The 19,212-nt window shown below is 42.0% G+C and overlaps 4 protein-coding genes across 6 annotated transcripts in view; 2 read left to right on the top strand and 2 right to left on the bottom strand.

The window, feature by feature from the left end:
• znf142 (zinc finger protein 142) overlaps positions 1–2,937 on the top strand; it is a 28,296-nt gene extending 25,359 nt beyond the window's left edge. Inside the window, exons 10-11 of one of the 2 annotated variants that reach the window (XR_013295933.1) lie at positions 1,292–1,672; positions 2,661–2,937. Coding sequence is in view for 1 of the 2 variants with exons in the window: in XM_077580105.1 (XP_077436231.1) it covers positions 1,292–1,354 (63 nt within the window). In the remaining variant the exon portion in view is untranslated. Of the gene's footprint in view, positions 1–1,291 lie in introns of both variants that reach the window. The other variant, XM_077580105.1, reaches the window with a different exon arrangement.
• On the bottom strand, positions 72–4,278 carry cnot9 (CCR4-NOT transcription complex subunit 9). Its single transcript, XM_077580115.1, has 8 exons — positions 3,954–4,278; positions 2,928–3,113; positions 2,734–2,849; positions 2,057–2,166; positions 1,870–1,979; positions 1,517–1,615; positions 1,351–1,442; positions 72–958 (listed from the first exon to the last, which is right to left on the bottom strand). The coding sequence occupies exons 1-8, from the start codon at positions 3,969–3,971 to the stop codon at positions 790–792; spliced, it is 900 nt and encodes a 299-aa protein (XP_077436241.1). The 5' UTR covers positions 3,972–4,278; the 3' UTR covers positions 72–789.
• Positions 4,279–4,358: 80 nt separating this feature from the next.
• usp37 (ubiquitin specific peptidase 37) lies at positions 4,359–17,205 on the top strand. Of its 2 annotated transcripts, XM_077580106.1 has the most exons (24): positions 4,359–4,523; positions 5,154–5,377; positions 6,121–6,271; positions 6,466–6,557; positions 6,814–6,929; positions 7,064–7,141; positions 7,305–7,393; positions 7,509–7,605; positions 8,686–8,841; positions 8,931–9,062; positions 9,969–10,092; positions 10,178–10,434; positions 10,520–10,637; positions 10,973–11,052; positions 11,184–11,342; positions 11,440–11,493; positions 12,086–12,239; positions 12,316–12,535; positions 13,872–14,041; positions 14,134–14,194; positions 14,570–14,685; positions 14,766–14,835; positions 15,284–15,422; positions 16,246–17,205. In XM_077580106.1, the coding sequence occupies exons 2-24, from the start codon at positions 5,204–5,206 to the stop codon at positions 16,328–16,330; spliced, it is 2,892 nt and encodes a 963-aa protein (XP_077436232.1). In that variant the 5' UTR covers positions 4,359–4,523; positions 5,154–5,203; the 3' UTR covers positions 16,331–17,205. The 2 variants fall into 2 exon arrangements, with proteins under 2 accessions (XP_077436232.1, XP_077436234.1); XM_077580108.1 differs by lacking the exons at positions 7,305–7,393; positions 7,509–7,605.
• On the bottom strand, positions 17,206–19,129 carry ybey (ybeY metalloendoribonuclease). Its single transcript, XM_077580117.1, has 4 exons — positions 18,394–19,129; positions 17,833–17,964; positions 17,685–17,753; positions 17,206–17,341 (listed from the first exon to the last, which is right to left on the bottom strand). Exons 1-4 carry the CDS (start codon positions 18,601–18,603, stop codon positions 17,246–17,248), a joined length of 507 nt encoding a protein of 168 aa, XP_077436243.1. The 5' UTR covers positions 18,604–19,129; the 3' UTR covers positions 17,206–17,245.
• Positions 19,130–19,212: the final 83 nt, after the last annotated feature.

The raw sequence follows: 19,212 nt of genomic DNA on the forward strand, positions 1-19,212 counted from the left end.
ACGTCTGCGCAGTGCACACGTTAAACTGTCGAGTTCACACATCGGACGTTTGACATAAAAAGACAAAATCCTTAAGTTTTAAACATTTTATTAATCCAAAATGAACACTTCTAAAATTTTAAGTGTGTACGTGTTACATACTGAAAATTGCAAGGGAAAAAAATGGCCAAAAACATTTTGCAAGGGCTGGCAGTTATTGATGTGCTAGGATTTACCTGAATGTTGATATTTGCTATTTACACCAGTACTGTACAGTTTTCAACATAACTTTAGTACAAAACTTAGTCATCTTTTGATCATTCAACCGTAAATCTTACTTCAGAGTGCCAAAAGTGAGGTGGCCAAAAATATGCACAGGATACCTACCCACTAATATATACAGCGCCCTAACCAAGACATATTATACCAATTTCTTGGCTACAAATGTGTATTTTGTGTGCATGTTCCACCTATTTCATAGCCATAATTGAGCATTTCTATGCACATTAAATCTATATTGTGGCCCCACCCCCAACTGTATGTAGTTGACACCCACATACTTGCGGGACAGCACCCGCAGATTCACATACTGTATTCTCAAATGTTTTTTATTTAAAAAAAAAAAAAATCCCCCAGGTTTCCCCGGCACTTTTGTTTGTACATTTCGGCTTGAAAAAAAAAAATGGAGATGAAGAGCCCACAAATGTGAGCTCACAAAATAATCAAATGGAATCAACTGTAATGGAGCTCTTCACTAGGCAAACAGTCTTAGCACCATATTTGGCCAAAGCGCAAGCAACTCGAGCTGCATCACTGCGGGGCCAACGGGATGCCACGGGCGTCGGTCACCTGGCCCTCCTGGAGGTTTTTCACCAACTGGGCCAGCCAACGCTTGGTGGTGGTGTCGTCCTTCAGCACCTGCGCGAAGGTGCTGTCCTTCAGCTGGTCGGGCAGACACTGACGTAGCGCTTCTCTGGCTCTGAACATACAAAAATGATGACATTGATGTGATGGCTCCTCCTACTGGCAGGTAGCGGTCATATCATCTTCAATGATAAACTCAGCAAAATGACCCAAAAGGTTTAACGTTATTTCAAGGTTCACAATGTTCATTGTCCACATTTCTAAACCACCCAGTTGTATTTGTTTCTTAGCAACAGTGCTCATGGGCCAATGTGACACGGTCTGTTCTATGATCAAAATATAATTTCAATGCAAATCAACACCCTAACCTTAACCCTTTCTTAATTCTAAAAAACAAACAAAAAATCATCTTGACTAACTCAGTAGTGCTGTGCTGTGTCCAAACTAGGATGTGAACACCGGGAAACCGTACCGGGAAAAGCAAGCAGCCCCGTCTCCGGTACGTACCTGAGATTATCGGAGAGGCGGAGGTAGCATCGAACCACGTGCTTCAGCAGACGCGCCGAAGGCTCTTTGGACAACTGCAACACCATCTTTCCCTGCGGACGCAAGTGTCAACATTGTGAGAGGCGGCACGTCCCGTAGCTTCAGACGGTTACGGAGTGCCACTCACGAGGATCATGGCCACGTGGGAGAAACGCTCGTACGTCTGGCAGATGTAGGCCAGCCCTGTGTCGTCCAACAGGATCTTTTGCAGGATGAAAGTAGCAACCTATTGGACAGAATGGAGAAATGAAAGACCAGACACGACCTGAAGCCCAAAAGACATGTAAGGAGATATTATGCTCTTTTTTTTCTCCTTTTTTTTTAAACAGTTCAACTCAGACACATTTTCAACTAATTGGCAAATTGTTTGGCACCCAAGACACCAAACTGTTTGAATACAACAATTAAAACATACAACTTCCACTACATATCCCCTTTGACAAATCATCTGTGCATGCAAACGTCTCAATAGTTCAATACCGTCTTGGAGAGTTCACTTCCAGATTCCATAATACGGAGACACAGCGGGATGATTTCAGTCGTGAGGAGGAAGTTGATCACTTCCTGCTCATCCGTTTTGACCAAAGCACCTGTGGCAATGACAAAGAGGCTCCTTAAGATGAACTGTGCGCCGCCAGACAAATATGAGGGCTGTAAATGCACGTACCTATGACTCCCAGGCTGGTAAGCCGCAGGTATTCGAACGGGCGCGTTTTGCTGACGGTGTGTAGAAACGGATAGAGGAAAAGGGGAATGTGAGCTGCGAGAAAGGCCGACCTATAGGAGGATGATAATGGTGAAAGGATTCAAATTAAGTGTTGCATAATTTTATTCACAGGATTTTTATTTATGGTGATTAACTGAGCTTAAATATAGGAAAATAATTCAAATAATGATGTAATAAAAATGTTTTGCAATGCACATTATTTAATAGAAGTTGGGCTTAAATGTGACAAGAATATGTTCAATGCGCCCCTACCAGACTAAACACAGCATGCTGATTAATATTGAGTTTGTGGAATGTGAATTACGTAGCAAAATCCACCCACGTTAACTTTCCACCCATCTCAAGGGGCGGCCATTTTGCTTCTTGCTTTCGACTGAAAATAACATCACTTTCGCTCAGGTTATGACCAATCACGGCTCACCTGTTTTCTGAATTTGGTCATGTGACGTTCGCAAGCTGAGCTTCCTATTGCTAGTTTTAGGAGTTGTGTTTGGGACTACATGCATTTTCACTCTGATACACATGCTTGCAAAAATATTTGCAGGTATGCCAAGGCTGCCAACAAAGACAATTAATTGGTTGGAAGGATCATGAGCATGGCATTTTCCAAGAGTTACCTCGTTTCCGGGTGGGAGGCGACACACTGAAGAAGCGCCAAGGCATTGCACACTCTGTTGGACTGGTGAGCCGTCAGCGTGGGCGGATTTATCGAGGGATAGATGTTCACAATTTCCTAATACAAGACAAGAAACTTAAGTGAGTAAACACAATACATGAGTGAGCCTTCCGTGACATGTAGCTCAATGGATACCTGCAAAAGGGCAGCGATGGTGCCACAGGAGTGCCAGAGCATGGGTGCCAGGTCGGGCACAGATTCACGTTTCTTGCTGAGTTCCAGCAAGGCGTTCTCTCGGGTCTCAGGGCTGGACAACTCATTGATCCACTGGTAAATCTTCTCCCGGTCTACCTGAGCCAAGGCTGTGACGTTGGTGACAGCCTGTCAAAAGGTGAGATGCCAACAATTAAGTTTTGGTTTTCGCTGTTTACAATTTGACTGGCCAGAAAACAACCTCCTAACTACCAGAGGGGGAAAAAAATATAGTCCAATCATCCTTTTTTTTTTTTTTTTTTACTTTCCAGTCTTTGTAACGTGATTGGAATGCTGAAAACACTGTTGTGTCCGGTACAGTAGACAATGGAATGCCATTTATGTAAAACTGAAGCGTGATGACAGCCCCCCCAAGAAAGTACAAAAAATGACCATAAGAATGAGTTTAAGATCAACATTTAACTGTTTTTACTTTGTCGTGCTTCTTGGAAGCACAAAGGAAGAATTTACACCTTTATGACATCAGGTTCTAGAGTAATCTTGCTAGCAAGCTGAATTCTCTAGGAGAAATACATCTTGTATTACAATGACTTTGAGACGTTGGCCATAATTTGGTGCATTTTCATCGCTTATTATGGGTCATAACTTTCTCTTGGCCAGGACTCCTTTAAAAAAGAGATATGCGGATCTCAATGGGATTTTCCTGGTCAATTAATGGTTAATATATATAGTCAAATGATACTTATGCCACTTGCAAGCGTCTTAACAATTTTAAATTTTAAAATTGAACTTTGGCATTTTAAACATATACTATACCTATATAATGCCATATATTTGCATTTGACTAATAACGATTGGCAAAGACGACAAAGTGACGAATTTTGGTTGAATGTTGGAAATGTAACATTGCGTGCGTGAACACTACCACGGGCTTAATGATTGTCTGGTTACAAATGGGGACATTCATTTAGCACAACAGTTTAACAATTTCACAAAATATATACTTACGGCTCCCGTAGCCAGCATTCTCACAGCCTCAGTGGGAATACAGTAGTCCCCCCAAAAAAATTCAATGGCGAGTGCGGTTCAAGTTAAGGAAACTGTTACCGCTAACGTTAGCCGCAGCTAGCCGCTAGCAACTCATGTCTTCACACACTGGAACGGAGTGGCGAAAACTACAAACACCTAAACGTGGCACAACTAAAAGAATAAATCCGAAGTCCTGGTTTGTACGCACCGCAAACGCCAACAAGACTTTAGATTTGGCGTTATCGGACGCAAAAGAAAAACGCGGAACGCACTTTCGAGTTCTACAACTTGATGCTAGTAGCAGGTAGCAGCAAGTGAAATATCGCGAGATGCGGCGTGTCGTGCGTGAACATCGTTCCAATGCGTCACTTCCGGGGTAAATTTTCACGTTCCCGCCATCATCGCACTGCGCTGCTGCGAGTCCTCACCTCTCAGTCAACAAGATTCCATAGAAGGAGCCGGCGGTAAATGCCGGCAAAAGAAACTTTGGCCTCGCAACAACGACGTTTTGATACCGAACGGTCCACGGCGAGCGTAGACCAAAAGAAGGTAAGAACATTTCAAGTTATGCAGTGTAAAATCATGTCCGTGTTGTTTCACCTCGCCAAAATGACAAGCAGGCAAATTAGCCTGCTAGCCACATTAGCTTTACTAGCCGACCCGCTAATGTAATGTCGGCCTTCCTTCCTCCATCCATCCATTCGTCGTCGCTTGTCGCCAAGAGAACGACATTTTCCCCCCAAATTAATAACCCTGACCAGTTCTCATGAATTGAAATGCTTTCTAGTAATACGTGTCCAGCTTCTATTGGTACAAAATTAGCTAAGCGGGAGCTTGATTAGCGGTTTGGTCGTCTTTTCGCTCAGCTTTCGTGCAGCGGTCAGAGTGGAGCGTGTGGCCAGCCGTCATGCTAGTTTACAAAAACCCACACGTTATTAGACTTGTTAAGAGTGTCTTCTTGTTAATTTGACATTCACTTTGACTCCCGTGGCATTTATTTATTTGTTTTCATTATTCGGAAGTATGTCACATGTTCGAATGTGTTAGCGGCTATGCTACCTCGTTGTGACTTGAACTGCGTCTTCCATTGATTTGTATTGGGGGGGGGGGGGCTTAATTTTGCACGAGTTGAGCAAGCGCCCTTAAAATTTTGTTTTGATGTGTTTTCTCCCTACATAGGATTCGATTGATCTTTAACCTCCAAGGTGCACCGACGGGATCGTTAAGCCATGGCCACCCTCGTGCCCAAAGTATCCAGTGGCGGTGTTGTGAAGATGCGCTACACCAGCATAGAAGTCGGCGTCTCGCGATGGAAGGAAGGAACTTTTGAGATACTGGAAAAGGACAACAAAGTTAGTCTATGCCTGAGATTCAACTCTGGCGGAGCAGGCAAAACCTTCCAGGTAATATTGAAACAACTTTCAGTGTTTCCCACACCATGTTAGTTAGGGATTAGCGATATCCAAACATCACGATACAAAAATTATCACGATATTGTGGGGAGGTTGGCGATACAAAAGAGGTCACAATCTGTACAATTTTTATACATTACAGCAATTCATATAAACGACATACAAGCTCTAAAAGCACTTAATATTGAGGCACTTACTTCCTAATGGAAGCACAACAGTTGAGTTCCTCCACATATTGACCCGATTCATAAGCATATTATGTTCCTCTTTATCTGACCCTTAGCGTGGATTTTAGATATCAAAGAGCCAAAACATGCCTTGTGAAAATTAAACTGCACTATAAAAGTAGCCACCAGAGGGTGCTAGAGCTGCACAAATAGAAATCAAGCTGACTTTTGTAACAGACGTGCCGCTTTTAATAACGTGACATGATGACGATGATACAATGTAGCAATATTGCCGTTATCGTTATATCCCTAATGTTACTTGGGTGGGCCACCCAAGTAAACTGGCCACCGCCCAAAAATGTATCATCTTTAGGGGTGCGGGTGAACAGAGTGTCTCCCGCCTGACTTTATTATGGTCCAGAATGTGTAGTTTAAACCATGTCATAAACAAGGAATCTGTAAATGCAATAAAATAATAGGCTCTTATTGCCCAACAGGAAATTACTTCATAATTGCAATTAATGAAAATGTAAAACGGAAATGGAAACATTGTTTTCTCACTTGCAGCTGAATCAGAACGTGAAGAAAGTCACATTCGGCGTGAACCGAATCATACTGCTTTTGAAGGACAAAAACGTGATCACACTGGACCAGATGTCTTCCACTTTGGCCAGGAAGACTAATGACTACCTGGAGAAGCTGATGCAAGGAAAAACAAGTAATTCTCCCCTTTTTCATATACATTACCGTTCTGATACCTGGGTTGTTTTATATATATATATAAATATATATAAATAAAATCACAAAAACATTATTGGAATAAGAGCAGTAGCTAAGATGACAAGGAATTCACCGGTGTCTTGTTAAATCTGCCAAATGTGCTTCTGCCAAGATTCTTTTTATCATTCTAAGGTGTTTTAAAATCATCCCATGGAAGTGTAAACTTCAGTCTGCCGACTCGCCGATCAGGGAAAAATGAAATCAGTCCCTCTGGAGAAAGACAGGTGAGCAATAGCATTCTTGTGGCTATCTGCTGCTCGCAGGCACCATTTTGGTGACCATCGTTGTTTATTTTTTGTTATTATTAACTCAACTTTGCAACTGTACTTTTGGAGTACATTATTTGTTTATGTTGCACACATTCATTACTCTTCACGCTGCAAAAAATATATATACTTTTGATGTTTCAAATGGGTCAGTTTGACCCACCATGTAAAGAGAGGGTTCAAGCTGAAGATCCAGACTTTGAACCTCTTGCAGACAACAACAAGGCGTCAGAGTGCCGAGGGACGGGAGGACTCTACGTCGCGTAAACCTCTAGGCAGCCCAAGCAGAGCGACCTCCACGCCGACTCGAACCGGACTTTCCGAGAACCGGTATGATGGACATCTGCTTAGCTTTGGGTGTTAGCTCTTGGGATGGAACCAACTGTTTTCTTTGTGTCGAAAATAAGAACCCAAATATTAATTTGAATCATTTCAGAAACTTCTTTTCGGCACTCTTTTTCCAGGAGTGAAAAGAGAAAGCGACTTCTTGCCTCTGAAAATGACTTGACTGAGGACTACCCCAAGGAAAATGATTCCTCCAGGTAAAACTCATCCATTTTAAATTGAGTCTTAACTATCATTGCAAAAAAACAAAAAAAATAACACCGCCACTATGCGTTACCATAAAGCTAGCAATCTTACAAACATAACAGGAGGGTTTAAGCAATCTGTGTGCAACTGTATTTTTATTTATTTTCTTCCAAGCAACAACAAAGCCACTTCAGACCCATCAAGGAAGTTTTTATTGAGTTGCAAAGAGAAACTGAAGCAGGCAGAGGACAATCGCAGTTTAGGTAAAACCTCCAGCACTGCCATCTTGATCTAATCTATTCAGTGTCATGTGAAGTATCTCAATGCTGCTGTTGTACAATATTTTTCAGCAGCATTTTTTTAATCACTTCCTCTCAGCTCCTCTTGGTTCAACTACTCCCCTCCAACCAACTTCATTCTACGGCAGTCGAGCTGTGAGCAAGGATTACAGCCAGAGCCACTCCTTTTCGGACAGGTCAGCACTGCGTGTGTCGTGCTGAAATAAAGTGTCCCCATTAATTTGACATTGCACAGTTCAGCAAATTACATTGAATTAGTTTAATGTTGAAAAGTTTTTTCCCCAGAAATTTTATTTTGATTGATCAAAAATTCCAACAAATAGATTTTAGAACTTAATTTTGCATAGCTTCACAAATGATAAGAAAAGAGTTTGTGAAATTGTCATTGTCCTTTATTAAGTAAACAGGAGGCAGGATAAGCACTTTGAGAATAATGAGAGATACAGTCTGGAAAACAATTTGTCTTTTGAGTTTCTTTATATTTGTAGCTTCAAATAAACACACGTCTAACAGCAGTCTACAAGAGAGTGCGCAGTAAGAATCATGGGAAGATTCTTTATTGATGCCTGGTTAGGTTTTGGGGGGAGAAACGGGGAGGGTCAGCTAGGCAGGAAAGCAAGCAAGCAAGCAATCTGTTCCCAGCAGGCTTATCAGTCAAGGCCACTTAAATATGTATTCTGATATATGTTCCTCGCAGAAAATGAGCCAAAGCCAGTGAGTTTCAGTTTGAAAAATTAATTAATTGTATCATTTTTCTTTTAATAAAAAATGAAAACGGTTCCCACAGACCCGAACACCACACAAGGGTTAATGTACACGAAGGGAAAAGTCCACAGTACAGTATAAACTTATGTTTGTTTGTTTGTATAATTATTTCCCGTAACACTACTTAGGCGAGCTCATACTGTATATATAAAAAAAAAAAAAACACACACACACCAACAGGCAGTTATTATCCGTCCCATGCAACTGGTGCCACAAGCCACGGATAACTTGATAAAAGAGTGATAATACATTATCAGAGAGTGAGGAACACTAAATGTGGTTATAATTACCGTATCGTAGATATAACAAGTGCAAAGGCATGCTTTAATACAGAAGTGTCCTGTAATTCTTGACCCGTGTGGTATTTTTGACAAAAGTGTATCATATATTGCTGGTGACTGTTAAATGGTGAAAAAAAAAAAACAAATCGGGCATAATGTGTCCTTTAAAACTTGAATGCAGTAAAAGCAGTGACATTCCCCACATCTCAGGCCATCGAGTACTTCGGTGACACCCGCAGCTAAACGCAGCCTCCTACAGCCTTACCACTCAACTCCTTCCAAGAAAGTCCGACCCTCTGTGGATTACGGCGGTTGGAACAAGCAGAGGCCCTCGGCTCCGGCCCAGTCGCAGCCTCCCTTGCAAGGGTAACAGTTTAGTTTCTTGTCAATGAGAGGCCACCCTTGCTGGTGAGTTTTTCTGACAAAGTGCTGTCCGATCTGTAATTGGTTGACAGATTTTCAAATTTGGGCAACACTTGCTACATGAACGCTATTCTGCAGTCGCTCTTCAGCCTCCCGTCCTTCTCCAATGACATGCTGAGGCAGAGCATCCCTTGGAAGAAGGTGCCCGTCAATGCGTTGCTCAGGTAGTCAAACAACACGCTTCGTCAACTGTGGGCTAATTTTTATGTTGTCTTGATCATCTTACAAGCAAGTAGGATTGAATTCTATGACTGGATTTACGCTGCCTGATAATTTCACACTTGATGTGTTGGCGGGCCCTGCAATATGTAGAAGTAGGGCCACACTGAAAAGAAAAAAAACATAGGGTAATTACACTATAACATTACATTTTAAGATATTTTACAAGGAGTTTATTAAACGAGATCACAGATTACCACCACAATACACTGTGCAACTACTGGATATTAAAAAAAGAGTGTATAAAATAGATATTTCTGCACTGTTTTTAGCTTCTTGTGTCACTGTTGAGTCCATATTTTTTCGTGCGTGTTTTATTTACTGGTGTTTTTGCCACAGATTAATAGAATATGACATAATTTCATGTATTTTTTTTTTTAAATAGTGGATAAGAAAAGTACAGTTCTTTTACCCTCTTGCAAAAAGCACTTGCCTTGTCTGATCAGTGGCACAGATGAGTTGTCGCGCAAGAGGATATCGACTTCTTCACTGTGGGTGAGATGGCAGTTCAAACCCGTTTCTGCCGTCTCAATCAGTGACGAGACAAAAGTTGCTTGACAACTTTAATTCAATTTGTGTGCCATTAATCAATTCCAGGCCCCCAATACACAGTTTTTTAGGAAAAAATAATTTAACCAGTTAATGCCTCCCTAAAAATGTAATTTGGAATTTAATGTTTTGTGGAGTTTTTATCATGTCCTTGATATATATTTAAAAAAAAAAAAATGATTTTCCATAATTGATCTCGAATTAAAGTGAACTCTTGTGAATCAAAATGGAATTGATTGAGAAAATTAGAATCGATGCCCAGCCCTAACTGGTTGTGATGTGCCTGTTATTGGTACGTCCAGGCGTTTCGCTCATCTTCTGACCAAGAAGGACGTGGGCTGCCCGGAAACGCAAAAGGACCTGTTGAGGAAAGTGAAAAGTGCCATCTCGTCTACTGCCGAGCGCTTCTCTGGAAATATGCAGAATGTAAGATGCGGAAACCATAAAAGATAAAGAAATGATTTTCGCAAGTCCGTTTTGTTTGAACAAAATCGTGTCACTTCATCACCAGGACGCTCACGAGTTTCTCAGCCAGTGTCTGGACCAGCTGAAAGACGACGTAGAGAAAATGAACAAAAGCTGTACCAGTGAAACATCTGCGTCCTCGTCATCTTCATCGGCGACGTGTGAGAGTAGCCACGAGACGACGGAACACTCGCCGGTGTCCAAGACGGACCCCAGCGAAGAAGCCGACACCTCTCGCATCTACACCTGCCCCGTGGCTGTTAACATGGAGTTCGAAGTGCAGCACACCATCACCTGCAAATGGCGAGGCCCCGTCGCTTGGCTGATCATATGAATGCTGTTAAAAAAAAAATTGAGGAAACTCACGGTAATCGCTCCATTTTTGCAGGTGCGGTGAAGTGGTGACCAAACGTGAGCAGTTCAACGACCTGTCCATCGACCTACCTCGCAGAAAGAAAACCCTCCCGCTTCGATCAATCCAGGATTCCCTCGATCTCTTTTTCAGGGTGATTCAACTTTTGACACATTTCTATACTCGGTTTCAAAAAGACTTGAAAATTTCCATCATAACAATCCTGCGGTATGAGCGTGTTTTGAAAAAGAAAATAAAGTTTTTATTATTATTTTTATTATGGGAACACCTGTTGTTGGTGCGAGCAGTCTGATAAATGCTATTCATTAACCCGCCTGTGGCATTTCCTCTTGTATGTTGGCGTGAAGCTAGTAATGATGTGATGGTTTTCAATACAAAACACAGAGATGGACAAAAAGATTAAAACCCATCTTAAATCCTACGTAATCATTTGAAACACAAGTGTAAAAGAATGTTTTCCTTTTGCAGTTGGAGGAAATTGAATATTCGTGTGAGAAATGCAATGGAAAAGCAGCTACCGTTACACACAAATTCAGCAAATTACCCAGGTAACTAACTGGCAGTGCACACAAACAACTTGGAATCTTGTGTTATAATTAGTATAAAAATATAGTCAACAGAGAAGCCAAATGTTTTTTTTTCTTCCTCTAATAGATGTTTTATTTATTCCCCCCTGCAGAGTGCTCATCCTCCACCTGAAAAGGTACAGTTTCAATGCTCAGCTGTCTCTGAACAGCAAGCTTGGCCAACAGGTGGTGATACCCCGCTACCTGACCCTACTGTCACATTGCACTGACTCCACTCGGCCCCCCATCGCTCTTGGCTGGAGTTCCCAAGCGTAAGACCACCAGATACTTCTTGTTTTTCTACCTCCCTATTTAAATGAAAAATAATGTTTTGTTGTTTTTTTTGTTTTCTTCTCTTTGTTTTTGAAGGTCCAGAGCACTCAAAACCTTACAGTCACTCAATGCGTCCACAACACCTCTCCGGTAAATTATGATCATACGTTAACCCCCTTTCTCTATATACAGTTTTTAGATAGAGGGAGCCCTCGAGTTACGGCCGAGTTCCGTTCCTACACTGGCGATGTAACCTGAATGTCGGATTTCACTAGTAAAGTTGATATTTACATCAAAATACTTTGCACAGTAATTTTTAAAAACGTATTTGTGCGACCTGGAAGAGCCAATAACCGAGAACCAATAATTTCATGTTGCCGCACGGACATTAATTGCTGACGGACTGCAGAGCGGCGCTATTTAAATCTTAAACTCGGAAATGTGAGCAGACCTGCTCGATGGACGTCCGTTGCTGGAGGTAACAACACAACTTTGAATACATTTAACATGGCGTAATTACTGTGGGAAATTAACAAAAAAGAAGGTGCTACGGAGGATGCACGGCCACCGTAAAGTCGAAACGACGTTGGTCGCGTACGACGTAACTCGAAGACCCCCTGTTCTCTACTATCAATATAGTATTGATTTAAAATATATATTATAGCAGATTTTCAGTTTGTAACGTTGTTCTCTGCGTGTGCCATGTTAAATGTAATTAGAACCTAATGGCTGTGCGTTTTAGGAAGGTCGGAGGGAAGTCTGTCAATTCCAACAACACATCTGCGCTCGTGGACTCGGATAGCGAAGAGGAGCTAATCGGAAGGTTGAGCGCCGGCAGCAGACAACGAATCAGCACCTCTCTGTCGGAAGATGACGGACGACCAGAAGACGTGAAGGTTTCCTGGAAATACTCATTTCTTTTTTTTTTTCTTTTTTTTTCCCCACCTTCAACGCAGTTTTTGTTGTTTTTAGCGGGTCGTGTCTATGGATCCGGCAGACTTCAGCGGGATAAATGACGATGAAATGTTAGAGGCCGTGCTGGAGATCAGTCGGCAGGAGGCCGGTCTCACCACTCCGTCGGCCCTGGATGACGAGCCGACGAGCAGTCCGGACACGGGCTTCGGGGACACGGATGCCCATGAATTGGCCTACCACACAGAGATGATGGATACAGACAGTAAACAGCCTGCAGGTATGCATGAGCGTAAAAGGCCACTTTTTTTTTTTTCAATGCAATACGGGATTGCAGATTGTGCAAACTCACAGACCCACCACTGCTCACAATACGTTATGTAACTACTTATTTTCTATGAAAATATATTTTTGGTGTGGATATTGTAAAGTTGTATAAATTAGAAATTTTTGCACTTTTTTTTTTTTTTGCTTCTTGTGTCACTGTTGGTTCCATATTTGATATAATAGAAGTATAAACATGTTTAAATATATTTAACTAATTCACTCCCAGCCATTTTCACTAAAACAATCCCCTTCGCTCCCGACTGTTTTACTGGATTTTGACTGATTTTGCACGGGCCACATAATATTGTGTTCTATTGCTATCAAAACATGAAACCTACCAAAAGAAAGATTGAAGTCTTTTCTTTCATTAAAAAAAAGTATATTTCATCATTATTCACAAATTTATTTAGAAATAAGAGTAAAATGAGGGTTGGGGTTTTTTTCCAACATGGTCCTGGTTCATTTCCTATGCTCTGCTGTCCGTTTGTGTAATAACTACCATTTCTTAAACCGTTCTTTGCATTTGAGAGGCTGCATCCACGCCTGTATGCTCTAGCATTTAAAAAACGTCTTTGGGACACTTAAAAATTTAAAAATAGAACGTATTCATATGTTTTTGTGAGAAAATTAGTTAATATAGTCAAAGGATTTCACGTACAAGTTCACTGTAAGTTAAACATTTTTTTACACATTAGATTTTTTTTTTCTTGAGTTTAAACTGGATTAGGGTCAATTTGACCTGCAACATTTGTTGCGTTCGGGTCATTTTGAGCTTATTTGCCACAACGATTTTCCCTTCATGTAACAAGCACAGTTGAAAATTCATGCATGTTTTTGCCACATTCTTACATAATTTCAATATATATTTTTAATAGTGAATAGCAAAAGTGCAGTTCTTTCACCCTCTTGCAAAAAGCACTTGCCTTGTCTGATTAGTGGCACAGGTGAGTTGTCGCGCAAGAGGATATCGACTTCACCACTGTGGGTGAGATGGCAGTTCAAACCCGTTTCTGCCGTCTCAATCAGTGATGAGACAATCTTTTGCTGGGGATTTACAAAAAGAGTGGATTTGCGTCGTCATGTTGCAGTTAAATTCAATTTTTCGTATATATTCCGCCACTTTTTCAACATGTTTTCTTTTCCGTCCACCAATATAATAGCGGTTGCTTGACCAATTTTATTCAATTTGTGTGCCATTAATCAATTGACCCTCAACATAATGTAACAAGAAGGTTCGTTCAGTGTTTGACTGGAGAGGCTTACGTCGTGTATCACTTGCCTGTATTTAGACGCGTTGGATTCCTTGGACTTGACCATGGACGAGAACAAGGAGAACCAAACCCCGGAGAGCTCGCAGGGGCAACAGGGGGAAATCGATTGGGTCCAGCAGTACAGCTTGGATCAGGAGAGAGAAGATCAAGAGTTGCAGCAGGCGCTGGCCCAAAGTCTCAAGGAACATGTATGTCTTTTTTAACGCTGAATGATTATTTCTACTGTTTATGCAAGTGGACTGCTAATCTGTTGTCTTATTTGCGCCACATTTGCATCCAGGAAGCCCAAGAAATGAGAGAAGCGGATGATCTGAAGAGGGCCACTGAGCTCAGCTTGCAAGGTGAGAACTGTCGATTCATTTCGTTGGATCCGCGCGCGCGACACTTGCATAACAACTGCAAAATAAGGCCATCAAACGTGTAATGCTCAAGGTTAGAGTTCTTAGAAGAGGTCTATGTGGAGGTCGCAGGTGGACCTCTTCCTCTGTGGCCTCCTTAGCCTGTGATCCACAAAATGGCGGACCTTTACCCAGTCTAGCTGACAAGTCTTGGGTGGAGAAACTTCACATGGCGCTCTTATGTAAATTAGCCCAAATGTGAAGTGACACACAATGTATGAATATCCAGAATGACTAAAGAAAAATTACAGGGGCACTGCAGAGATCCATTTATTTGTAAACAAGCCATTTAATAGTCTCTTTTCCGTTACGTCCCAGAGTTCAACAATTCTTTGCCTGAGCTCATGTGTTCGGATGACGATTCAGGCAACGAAGATGTGCTCGACATGGAGTACACAGAAGCTGAAGCCGAGAACCTCAAGAGGAACGCTGAGGTAGCTCACACCTTTCTGTCGTCTTCTCAACAACATGAGGGATATGATTTCTGAAGACCCCCGTCACCTCTCATCCACAGTGCGGGGACTTGGCCAATTCTTTCCGGCTCATCAGTGTCGTCAGCCACATCGGGAGCAGCTCCTCCTCTGGTGAGAGCCTCACTGGGTTTGATGTTGCCCCAAATGTAATTTTGGATTGTCTGGGCCAAACTTGAAGACACCAGTGCCAGTGAGATGGATGCTCAATGGTTTCACCACAAAAAAAAGTGGCCCACCTCACTTGGAATGCATTTTTAGCCTAAATTTGAAGCAAAAAAACAGTAAAACGGCCATTATGGTCTTAATGCTTCTGATCATTCAAAATATACATAACCATTTCAATCAATATTTAGTGTTACTTTCATACATAGCAGCACTGTTGTCACTTGCAACTCACCCTTAGCCCTTTTGTGATTATCTCTCCTGATGCAACAAGCTAAGTATTAGAAAAGAATAATTTAAAGTTATAACAGAATGTAGATCGGGGGGGGGGGTGCTGTGATGACATTAGAGATGCACTCTTAAGAGGAGACTCAACGAGCGTATCCGGTGTGGTCAGGACATTACATCAGCGACGTGTACGACATGAAGAAGCAGTCGTGGCTGACGTACAACGACCTGGACGTGTCGCGCACGCAGGAGGCGACCGTCCAGCGAGAGCGCGACCGCAGCGGATACATCTTCTTCTACATGCACAAGTGAGTCGGCGTGTTTGAACATTTCTTGCTGCTGTCGAGCCGCTTTGAGCTTTTTTTGCTAGCTGATTGTTTACAAGCATTCACGGCTTTTCACTAGGAAAACAAGCACAGTTGAAGACTCGTGCGTGTTTTGTTTACTAGTGTTAGACTTGTAGAATACACAATTTCAATATATATTTTTAAGAGTGACTAGCAAAAGTGCAGTTCTTTCAGCCTCTTGCAAAAAGCACTTGCCTTGTCTGATTAGTGGCACAGGTGAGTTGTCGCGCAAGAGGATATCGACTTCACCACTGTGGGTGAGATGGCAGTTCAAACCCGTTTCTGCTGTCTCAATCAGTGATGAGACAATCTTCTGCTAGGGATGAAAAACGTGGATTTGCGTCGTCTTCTGTCACAGTTAAACTTAAGTTTCGTACATATTCCGCCACTTTCTCAATATGTCTATTCCGTCCACCAATACACAGTGGTAGCTTGATAAGTTTAATTCAATTTGTGTGCCATTAAGCAATTCCAGGCCCCTTTTACAGAATTTTAATAAAGAAAAATGAATTCATTGTGTATTTGACTGTCACATTCAACAAACAACTGGAAGTGCATATGCGACTGTGGCTGTCACACGCAAGGGCATTACAGTACCTTCATTGCTCCTTTTTGTTTTTCTTTTAATTCTCACTTGACTTGTAAGTTAAGGTCACACTGGATTTTAAAATAGACACCTTAAAGTTGACGTAGCATCAATTTGTGTTGCCGTCAACCATAGCGGCGAGAGCATGTGCAGATCCCTTAGATTGAGGCGTTCGATTAATTTTCTTCTTCTCCTCAGGGACGTGTTTGAGCAGCTGTCCGAAATGGAGAAGGCGCCCGGCGGTGTCTCAGACTCGGGCAGAAATGTCTTGCAGCCCCTCTGAGCTCCACCGTCCACAAAGCAGCCTGAACGTAACTAGACTTGTGTCTTATTTACTACTGATTGCCCTTCTCCTCCACTTTCAATTTTGGCACTTGTTTTCTACAAAACGGAACAGACACACAACCATCCTGTGGCGGACGCAGTTAAATGTTCGGTTGAACACATTTGCCTTGGTGTTTTGGGGTCTACGGTTCTTCTTTGCTACGGTTTTATTAGCTGTTTTGTAAACTCACCGAAACACCACTTGGCGCTTCATAAATTGTATGTTTTTCTCCCTCTGTTTGTTTTATAAAGTAAATACAAAAATGACTATGTTGGATGATAAGCTATTATTTAGAGTGTAGAGGGTTGCTGTATTTAGCGGGTACAGTTGGTGCAATATCCTGTTTGGCACAATTTAAGCTTTTTGTGGATTTTTTTCCCCGTTTTTCTCGAGCTGCTGTTTGTGCTTTATCCCTGTTAACAAGCTCCAGCAAAACAAAAAAAATCCCTCTTTGTGTTGCGTTTTGATCGTGTGCCTCCTTCAGAAGTATTTTATAAATGTTATGTATGATCTCTACTTTTGTCCCCAACCATCCAAAAATTTTGTCAAATGTAACAATTTTTATAGTCTTGATTTTTTTCTATTTATTGCAACTTGGTGTTATCTTTCCTGATTGAACAACGAAGATGCAGAACACCAGTAAAGTGAAATCTGTTACATTAAGTCAAACCATCTTCTTTTTTTCTTTTTCTTTTTTTTTTGCAATGAAAATAGCTCGTGTTTTCAACACGGCACCCTCCTGGAATTGGTTCAATTTCCTGTCCAGCCTCCATGCTCAACCTGGCATAATTATTACGGCAGACTTTGACAATAAAATACAATGAACATAGAAATTGGTTTTCAAGTGTTTAATGAACTGGCCACAAGTTGGCGTCACCTGCCCTGATGACATGGCTTCATCATGGGCAGCAAATGTTGCCCCGTTAGTCTGTTGTACTCGCCAAGAATGTAGCTTTCCTTCTGCAGCATCTGCAGAAGCACAGAGACGACACAAAAATGCAATCTCAATACAAAATGTCTCCAAAATACAGCAAATGTTGCATTTTAACTCGTTACATCTGTTTCTCGGGAACAGCAAACCTGCTCTTGGGTCTGGCCCGGTGTGTGTTGAACCCTCTTTTTATGTTGTGAGTCAAATTGGCCCATTTAAAAGCAAAAGACATGTGTAGGGGCAGAGGGAAATGTTACTAATCCACAACACTTGCTACTTTTAAAATCAATTTTGGATTGGGTCAATTTGACCCACAAGATAACGGGAGTGTTAAAACCCATGTGGGCTGCTTCTACTTACCACGACCATCTGCACACATACCTCACTCCATTCCTCTTCTGTCTCGTGTCTGTAGCCAAGCAAGTGGCAAATACCGTGGGCCGTCACCACCTTAAAACACAAGCAGTGGTTGTCAACAAACCCATTGTCACAGTGAGGATTGGGCTGTCATTTTAGTGCGGCCATTCACCGTGAGCGCTTTGTGCAGATCCAGGGAATCCTCCTGACACTGTTTCATGACAAACTCCACACCCAGGAAAATGTCACCGAGGTTCAGCTCGTCTCTGTGGAGGGGACACGGCATTTTACCGGGTCTCAGGCCCTGGAAAGCCAACGCAATTGACTCAATTGTCATTTCTCAAGATTCAAAGAAATAGACGCAACCCTAGTTTTATGTTATTGTCAAACTGACCCTTAGGGAAGTGGTTTAGTACGTGTAACGAGAACATTTTTAATCCTGATGAAAATGAAAGTACAATAAGCACTTTCGGGTCAGATGGACCCATTGTAGTGTATCTTTTCTAGTCAGTGTAAAGGTTAACTAACCAACTAGAAATGCTGATTGAAATGCCAGGTAGTGGGAGTTAATTACTGATACATTTGGGGATTTGTTGGCTTGTCAGATTTGGGTCAAACTTGACCCAGAAAAAAAATGCCGTTTCCTGAATCCGTCCTGGTGGAAGTGAAAGGGCAATAGCAAAACACAAGTCCATCCATAAACATTACAGCAGCAATACGAGATTTAAAGTACCTCATGGAATGGAAACGAGAGGACATCAGTGGGTTCGTCTTTCTTCCTGTAAATGTTGTTGATGTGCTGAATCCTGCGGTTGTCCACACAAACGACGCCCAAGTCGAACTTCTGGATGCCCAAGATATGTCTGAGCGTGTTCACGTCCTTGCGGAGCCGGGCGCGGCGAAGAGGCACCACCTTTTGGAGATTCCTTACCACTACACCCATTTCAAAATAGCTGCTCTTTAATCATATAATTTAATATCGCTTTATGAGACATGAGGGTAATTGCCAGTCACACTATCGACACGGCAGCGGCCATTTCTGAAATCAAGGTTACACGCGCTGGTTGTAGTGTACAAAGTAGCGAAGCAGGTTGAGAGTTGTGGACCATTTCTGAATGAATGTTGAGGTACATCCGATAAGAAAAAACTCCTTTCACAGTTGTATTTACTTTCCGTTTTAACACAGTTTCGGTCAATGAAACGTTCAGCAATGGCGGAACACTGGTTTAGCTGGTGTTGCATTCACCGAAACTGAAAGCGGCCAACAGTTTCACAAAACGCGGGGGTAAAAAAAGATCAGCGTTGTCGTCCGTCAAACTGTAACCTCCAACGAAGCAAGCACCCTTTATTGAGAGCGTCAGACACGTTTGGCCGTAACGTTTTGATGTTCAACCGCGTCGTATGTATCCAAGTAGCACCAGCAGCCTCGAATGCAACGTCATTGGGTCGTCACACCGGAAACCGGATATACAGTTGCTTGTAACGATTGCGTATTATTATAACATATTTATATATTATCTTATAACATTATTATAACAATATATATTGTTGG

The sequence above is a fragment of the Vanacampus margaritifer genome, chromosome 11 (genome assembly GCF_051991255.1).
Source record: "Vanacampus margaritifer isolate UIUO_Vmar chromosome 11, RoL_Vmar_1.0, whole genome shotgun sequence".
Classification (NCBI taxonomy): Eukaryota; Metazoa; Chordata; class Actinopteri; order Syngnathiformes; family Syngnathidae; genus Vanacampus; species Vanacampus margaritifer.